At 35.7% G+C, this 9,124-nt stretch overlaps 1 protein-coding gene across 1 annotated transcript; it reads right to left on the bottom strand.

Moving 5' to 3' along the window:
- Positions 1–43: 43 nt before the first annotated feature.
- On the bottom strand, positions 44–5,517 carry LOC132061012 (fumarylacetoacetase). Its single transcript, XM_059453895.1, has 15 exons — positions 5,074–5,517; positions 4,709–4,917; positions 4,087–4,165; positions 3,879–3,937; positions 3,516–3,640; positions 3,314–3,388; positions 2,878–2,953; positions 2,707–2,806; positions 2,562–2,621; positions 2,339–2,409; positions 2,190–2,252; positions 2,002–2,066; positions 1,501–1,597; positions 1,251–1,376; positions 44–264 (listed from the first exon to the last, which is right to left on the bottom strand). Exons 2-15 carry the CDS (start codon positions 4,910–4,912, stop codon positions 202–204), a joined length of 1,263 nt encoding a protein of 420 aa, XP_059309878.1. The 5' UTR covers positions 4,913–4,917; positions 5,074–5,517; the 3' UTR covers positions 44–201.
- Positions 5,518–9,124: the final 3,607 nt, after the last annotated feature.

The following is a 9,124-nucleotide window of genomic DNA, read 5'->3' on the forward strand; positions in this document are numbered from 1 at the left end:
TTAACATTGGAAGGAGAAAAACATACAGACAGGAGCGAAAACATTTCCATAATCGAATAATTTTTATTGCTCGAATTGGTGATACTGCATTGTTCGCCTTACAAGTTACAAGTAGAACAATTTTATGCACGCGTTTGCTCGTATACTCATTTATTTCGACGATTTAGGAGGGGACTACATTGGAGTAACAAATTCATGGTCTCAGGTTGGTGATGGAAGAATTTTACCAGAGCATTTTCCAAAACCAACTGTATAGTCATTTCCCTGCAATGAATAAAGTCTTATCAGTTTGCTATGCACCATCAACTTTCATCAATTATGTAAACAGAAAATAAATAGTATAGTTCTGATCGGTGATACAACAATAACATACCCAAAGGTAATCCCGAATGCTCTCAATCTAGTAGAAGTTCTTCTGAAGTATTTCTGTAACTAATTTACATGTTTGATAAAAGATACTCCTTCTATCCCACTTTATGTGATGCAGTTTTTATTTGGAGAGTCAAATGAGTTTTTCTTTTTCTGCAAATTTTCATATGCCTTTCAATTTTTTTGAATTGTTAAATGTGACTTACAGTACTTGTATAATTTTATTTTTTAAAATCTTTAAGATTCTATGTCCAAATTTGTATGGATAGTTTGACCCTCGTGCTGCTAATTGTCCCACATAAAGTGGGATGACAATAACAACAATATACCCAGTGAAATCCCACAAAGTGGGGTCTGGGGAGGGTAGAGTGTACACAAACCTTACCCCTACCTTGGGAGGTAGCGAGGTTGTTTCCGGTATACCCTCGGCACAAGGACAGGCAACTCAAATCAATGTAAACAAGAGATGGCAAAATACTTAAAAAAGCATGATAAAACTGCCTGATATTAGGGGTGTAGCACATGAAGAAAGATAAAGGTGAAAGTTGAAACTGGATTTAAAGTAGGTTGACATTTAGTATTTTGAAAATATTTTGTGCAACTTGAAAAGAATAATTGGAAAGGACTTCTGAATTTCTCAAAGTTAGACTTCAAAACAAGTTGCAGGAAGTGTTCAAACAGTAATAGAAAAATATTTTACAAGCAGTGTGAATAAAGAATTTTCATGAAGTTGTCATTTGTCAAGCAGGAACTTTCTCTGGTTTCATTCCTACCAAAAGTAGTTTTGCTTTCAACCAAACAACAACATGATCTAGAGGATACTGCTTACCAAAAGGCTCTTACATCAGTATATCGAATAAAAAAAGTTCAGTAGATCGAACCTTGCAACACCCGGTGAAGATAACTTCATCTCCATCTTCTATGAATGTACGAGTTACGCCACCTAAAGACAGTGGCTTTGTTCCGTTCCACGTTAGTTCAAGAAGACTTCCATAAGTTCCTGGTTCCTGGACGGAATGTTAAGCATTACTTCAGAATACCAACAAAAGAAGCGCCTTCTAAGACTTGAATTAAGAAGACAAGAACAAGGAAACCGGCAGACTTCAAAGATGTTAGCGACTAAATTCTTACAGGTCCACTCATAGTTCCGGATCCAAGAAGATCACCAGGCCTTAGGTTGCAACCATTGACAGTATGGTGAGCAAGTTGCTGTGAAATTGTCCAATATCTATACCACGAAGAAAGAAATAATGTCAGCAATTTCTAAATTGCCATTGGCATCTTTAATGAGAATAAGATTCACTATGAACTGGTTGATCGGTGAAATCATCTTAGCAAATAAAAATGAAGGAGGAGTATGGTCATGACAAGGATGAATTTGCGGGTTTTTATTCCCTCTGGCCTGTTCAATGTGAGACAGTTCAACTGCGCATTGATACGCGTATTATACTGGTAGGTATGGAACAAAATAATAAAGTAACAGTTGAAAAACTAGTTGATAACAGAACACTACAACAAATTCGAATTTGAATATTTAAAAGGGGAAACCAAGACAGTATTAGTGATTCAATAACGTAACAACTTTGGACTTAGTGATCACGAGAATGACAGTGGTGGAGACAGAATTCTTACAAATGCTTGAAGTTGCTTTTTGTGACAGCATAGGATTGTTCCTGTCCAGTAGGCTTAATGAAAACCTTTAAGAGAAAGAAAATCATCAAATCCACATTAAGCAATTATATAGCGCTAACAAGTTGGATGCGCATACAGCCAACGACATACTGGAAGGACCATGATACATAGCAGAAAATCTAGAATACCTCTAACTCTATGTCGTAATTTCTGGATTCCTTCTCCGCAAGATATGGTAATGGAGGAGGATTCTGCAGGGTAAAATGTGTTGGCATTTAATGGCATAAAATCTGCAGTGATTGGCCTAACACTTCATTGACTGAAGTAGTAAAGCTACCTGCTTTGGAGCGTCACATACAAAAGGCTCCAGAGCATCTAAGGTCACAATCCAAGGCGATATAGTTGTGCCTGAAAGATACCATAAGAAGGAGATTCAACATTTGTTACCATATATTAGAGGGAAGAAGATGGTATACGAAATGTGAAATTAACCAACAAGTTTTATCTTTTGCAAGTAATGCAAGCAAAGCAATGCAAGCAGAAAGTACAAAATTCCTTACCAAAACTCTTCCCAAGAAAGGGACCAAGAGGCACACATTCCCAACCCTGGATATCTCTAGCTGCAGAGCTCAGTTTCTGATTAGTATGTTATCAACATTTAGTGCTGATGAAGTAGAAAAGTAACAAAATATATCATGCATATACCACTCCAGTCATTCATCAAGACGAGGCCAAATATGTGATCTGCAGCTTCATTAACATCTACAGGCTTTCCGAGTTCATTTCCAGGTCCAACTACAGCAGCCTTCAACCAGATATTAGAAAATTATGAAAAGGAAGTCCAAATTAGTGCTTTTAACAGTCATAAGGACTTACCATTTCTAACTCAAAGTCCATCTTACGAGATGGTCCAAAATATGGTGGTGAATTCCCTTTTGGACGATCCTGTCCTCTAAATAAAAATACGAACAGCGGAAAAATGAGAAGAAATTCAACTAATATCTTTCTATGAGCTAATAGCATATACAATCAAAACATATATTTAGAGACATTATGCTTCAAGATGTCTAGATCATAGATGGTTTTTGTAACATTTTACATGCAGAAAAAAGGAAAGCAAACAGTTACTTCTTACATGGTCAGACCATGGCATGTATTTCTACCATTTTTAGAGAAAGTTGTCTAAAGAATGCAGGATTATTAAAAATGGAACCTTCTATCTTCAGATAAGAACCATGACTTCTCTTAATCATATAAGAGAAAGTAAATGCACATTTTTTTTGTAGGATCTTGATTGGAGAATATGTCTCACCTTGGTCTTACAATGTTAGTGCCTGATACAACAATAGATGAGGCCCGTCCGTGGTACGCGATAGGAAGACAAAACCTGACAGTAAGCTGATAATCCCAATGAGTAAAGAACACATAAAGGAAGAACAGACTGCTTTACTTTTTTCATTTTTGGAGATCTCATTGGGAGAGTGATATCTGTTTTAGCTATTTTAGTGTCGTACCAGTTTGGCTTAATTGGGTTCTCAGAGCCACGGAACATGAGCCCACAATTCGTGGCGTGATTTATGTTTGAATAGAAGTCTGTGTAGTCTCCCACTGCGACAGGAAGAAGCATTTCCACCTTGTCCTGCAAAATTATGTACAGCAGACCTCTATATAAACATCCTTTATAACAACAATTCACTATAACGGCCTAGATTTCTTTGGAACTGATTCTTTATGTTATGTCCTATATAATAGCCAAAAAGTATCTGGACAAACGAGGTTGTTATAGAGAGGTTTAACTGTATCAGCACCGAAGAAAAGCCAGACCAACACGAATAGAATCCTCTATTACATATTGCATTAATCTGAAAATGCCCTACCATAAGCTGAAGAGCATTTTGCCTCAGACTTGCATCGTCACGCAATGTTGGTTCAGTATCTATACAAGGAATAAGTAGAAAACATAAATTTTGAACACCATATTCAAAAGAGTGGTCTCCATGGACCAAATCTTCTAATTCGTATAGAGTACATAACAAACTTCAAACAGATGCAAAAAGGTTGCTATTGCTAAAGAAAAGTGCAGACCAGACAGGAGTTTTTGTAATGTAGCACGAGCTTCCTTCCATGCAGGTCGTCCCAGTTCCAGGAACTTGTTAAGATTAGGCTGCAACATATATGAGAAAAATCAATACCAACCGTAGATGCCAATCATAAATTCATAATCTCAATGAAACAAACAGAAGACATGTAAAAAAGCAAGAAGAAGTCTCATAATAAATGAGATCACTAAAATGAATCCAAATATGCAAAATTTATTTCCAAATATTTTGAAGAATCTATTACCTTATTCACACTGAAAACTAAGTAATTTGATCCTCGTCCTCTAAATCATGTCAAACAAAGTGGAACAGATGGAGTATTTTTTTTTCAAACTCACAACTACTGCTATAAGTAGTGGAGTGGAGTATTAATTAAGCGAGACGCTATAAGAGAGACAAAGGATAGTTTAAGCATTTACTCTTATATTAAGGCTATTAAACGTCTTTCTTAAGTAGTGTGCAAAAACCTTAAAAGACATTATAATGGACATGGTTATTGCTACTAGTTGCTACTAGTATATAAGTCAAATTATGTCTTAAACTCTGCATTAAGTCAAACACTATCATATAAGATAACATATAGAAAAGAAGTGAACAAATTAACAAACCTGATTGAAACAAGTGGAATTTTTTAGAAGAGGACCATCAAAAAGACCGGCAGAAGCAATAATAGAGAGGTCCAAAACGTAATCACCAATGGCAACACCAGTTCTAGCTTCACAACCCGGTGAAGGCCTGAAAACACCATAGGGCAGGTTCTCGAGAGGAAACTGGGAATCCAATTGAACTTCAACAAACGATTTCAGCCCCATGCTTACTGGAAAACGGCACGTTTTAAAGCTCCGGCAAAAACTTGAATACAGAGTAGACTATATATGTATATATACTTCAAATTTGTTTGTAGTAATAAAAGAGCAGTGAGTACAATACTATAACAGTGCACTGAAAATTATGGAGGACAGTAACAACATACCAGTGTAATCCCACAAGTGGGGTTCGGTGAGGGTGGTGCGTACGCGGCCTTACTCGTACCTTGCGAAGGTAGAGAGAGGTTTTCAGATAGACCCTCGACTCAAGTAAGCATATGAAAAAAACAAGCATACAAAGCAAATACAGTAAGAAGTCATGCTGAAAAAAGAGAATAGTAGCAAAAACAAATAATATGATAACCGAAGCAACGGAAACAATAACTAATACTACTAAAATTGAAGAATAAGATACCAAGAGAGTAATAATAAATACTCTTATTGATACGGAGGACAGTGATGGGCATAAATAAGGCGAGGTTGAATTATAAAGTTTTTGTTTTAGGCAGGGAATTAAGAAATGGAAATAATTGATGAAGAAGATTACAAATTATTGAAACCCGCCATGAATAAAATAAAGTATCAACTATCTTGAGAATCTGAACAATGAAGCATGTTTGTCCATTGCATGAATCATGGCGAGACCTGTTATGAATATTGTACTCCCTTCATCCCAATTTATTTGATATAATTTAACTAGCTAATTAGGAAAGAGGGAGTAGTAAATATTCTTTTTTCACTTATCCATTTTATTATACGCGCTAACAATTTCTTAAAGCTTGGTTTAATTATATTACACGATCATTCTAAAATATTTTGAGTAACCTGCCTTATTTTTCATGTTTGATACTCTTCATTTTCTTCTCTCTTTTTTTTTTCATGTGAACAAGGAGACTAGATTCAATTGAGCTGTTTTCAGGATGAGCAGTCCATTAAACGGAAAAAAATAACTCTTTCTAAGGCTCCACCGACGCCTCGAACTACTTAACGTTGTTGTCAACTGCCACGTCTCGATTCATAAATTTTTAACCCGATTTCCTTTTAAAGAGTATGTGCGGAAAGACAAGCAGTGGGGGGGCACCCCGACTCTTAGGATTGACCAACCTATAAGCAAGTGTCATGCACATACAATTTTTTTCTCTTCGGCCTTCAAAGTTTTCATTTAAGTGACTCTAATAATATAAAAGAAATAGCCTAAAAGAAAAAAATATATATTATCAATGAATATAGAAGTAAATTCTTTAACATTCTGCTAATAGAAGATTAAAAAATTTCATCGTGCCTTATATGCATACCAAATTACTGAATATAAGATATGTATGTTTTATTAACACACTTATCCTTTAATCATCGAATTCTCATTTTAATTTTTTGCTGCTTAGTTAATGTAATTATCTCATAGAAGTATAAATAGTTGGATAACACTTATATAAGCAAAGTGTCAATATACTACCCTCGTTGATGTCACCATCCCTATGATTGTTTTCTAAGAAATGACCCCATGAAAACAACTACGTACGTGTTCCCAAACAAAATCTATTTGCCATATTTAATTTCAAATGACTATTATATTGGAATTAGCTTCAACTGACAAGAGTAAAAAATATATAAAGCATAGATTTGTTTGTTCCCTACGTGGGGATTATTTGATGCAAACTCTTTTGGTGGTTTTCTTCACGCATTTTTACCAACTAATCATAATTAATCCAAGAGTCTAACAATCATTGAATAAATAATTATTTATAGAATCCTTCTAAATATTTTTATAAAATGAACCTTTGCATATACAATCTGATAGTCTCATGCACTCGTTATTGCAAGTTTGCAATAACACAGCTTTAAGTTTGCTAACGAAAATTGAAATTACGTCTTTGAGTATGTTATTACAGCATACTACTCGTTTACACATATATAGAATTAACAAATTGATAAGTAAATTACAAATTATAATTAGTAGTTATAATACAGAGTACGTTGCATACCAAAATTAAATCATAGAAATGGTAACAGCTTAATCAATATAAAGTTAATTGCTTCAATTTGTCACAACGAGCCAAAAAGAATAAAACAAAATGGGAACCAACAACTCCAATCAAAGGAGGGATATTATTCTTAATTTTCCACGTAGAAGAAACCCAAGGGTGCGTTTTGCGTGATAGATAATATTTTTCGAAAGAAAATTTATTTCACTACCAACACTCTTTAAAAGATAGAACCTATTTTAAATAAACTATTGGAGGAAAACATAAGGGAAGAAAATCATTTCTTTCCCTAGAGAAATACTTTTTTGGTGTTCCATTAGAAATTCATCCCACCGACCCAACTTGTTTGAAACTAAAACGTAATTGTCATTGTTATTTCATTACCAAAAATATTAAATTATTATTTGAAAAATATTTTCCTTCATACCGTACACACCCTTATTCTTCAAAACTCTTACTATATGGAGAGTAAAATATGACAATATCAGCTTCCTCAGGTAACCTAAAAGTCACCTTCTTCAATTTTTCACTTGGGACTCAACACCACCATAGGATCCACCACCAGATTCCCTTTTCAGCTCCTCAATGAACTGTTTGTCGCTGGTTTTAGCATCCGAGAACCATATTATCCGTTCTTCATATGAAATTGAGCCTTCAAGGTTAACCTCTTCATTTATTTGACCTGACTTCTCCATCTCGCTTCGAAGTTTGATCCGAGTTAGTGATTGACTCGATTTGCGGATGATTGACCAGAGACTTCAACTTCCACTACAACTCCCTCAATGCTTTCTCTAGAATGGTCACCATTGTCATATATAGTTTCAGAAACTTCATGCTCAGGATCTACTTCAACATCCTCCACGTCCAGACTTTTATTACCAATTTTAGGATCTGCTTCGTTGATTTCCTCGATGGCAGCTGCCACGTCACCAGTCTGAATGTCTTCAGAATCTTCTTGCTTTTTGTTGATGACACTAATGCGTTCTCTCTCCACGTGATGGAATGTATTATCTCTTGAATCCACGATCCGGTCTTTTTCGAAATTGAGGGAGGCTAAGGCATCTACTGCTCCAGTCTCAGCTACGAAGCACCTTCCCCAGTCTTTTTCTTCTTCAGCAACTTTCTCGGTTTGAGCCATGTTGCTTTCTTTGGCTCGGAAAAATCTTTTTATGTGTCCTACTTCACCACATCGGTAACATTTAATAGACTTCTTACCATAATGATTAGAAGAATCCTCCTTCTATCTTGACGAGCTTGAAGCCTCATGGAATTGAGAATGTGTCATAGGTCTTGAGCCACTTCGCTCTTGTATTTCTTTAAAATTTCTCTTGTTAGCAACAAGAGCATTTCCTTCCCCTTCTTTGATAGACACAATAGACATTTGTTTTGCTAGTAGCTCCTGTGATGACAATAAATTCTCAAACTCCTCCAAGGATGGTTGTTGAGCCATCCTTGAACTGATGCAACAAAAGAAATATATTATTTCTTCAAATCACGAATGATAATTCTTCTCATTCGTGCTTCAGAGATAGCCTCATCCGGATTTAATAATGAGATCTCTGAACATAAGTTCTTAATCTTCAAAAAAATATTTGGCAATAGAAAGATTATCTTGAATGGTGTTAGCCAATTCATTCTCCAAGATTTGTAGCCGCGCTTCATCCTTTTTGTTGAACGAAATGGGATCGAGGGTCCTCCATATCTCATGAGTCATTTGCACCTAATAATATGATCAAACAAGTTGTGAGAAATGGACCTCTTTAGGATGAATTCCGCCTTTGCATTAATCGGCTTCTACTTCTACTTCTTGCATGCGTCGCTATTTTCTGGTCCGTCAATAGAAGGACTTGTGTAACTACCATTAACAACATCCCACAAATCCTCTCCCACAAGGTATGACTCTATGGATGTCTTCCATACCTTGTAATTGGACTGATTCAATAACTCCAACCCCAGTTCATTAACACAACCGCTCAAATCCATTCAGAAAAACCAGTTGAATCCACTACTGACCCGATCTTGAAATAAAACCCAGAAGCCAATTACGGCTATGGCTCTGATACCATGTAGAGAAATATAGCAGAAGAAAAGTAAATCGGAGAAACTTTCTGCTAGCCCAAGATCGTTACTAAGATCGGAAGATTCAACTAAAGAAGAGGAAGCTTTGGAAAGGAGAAGGAAAATTTTAGATAGGAGAACTTGGTTATGGAAGAGAGACTTTCTTGAATTTGCTTGT

The sequence above is a fragment of the Lycium ferocissimum genome, chromosome 6 (assembly GCF_029784015.1).
Source record: "Lycium ferocissimum isolate CSIRO_LF1 chromosome 6, AGI_CSIRO_Lferr_CH_V1, whole genome shotgun sequence".
NCBI lineage: Eukaryota > Viridiplantae > Streptophyta > Magnoliopsida > Solanales > Solanaceae > Lycium > Lycium ferocissimum.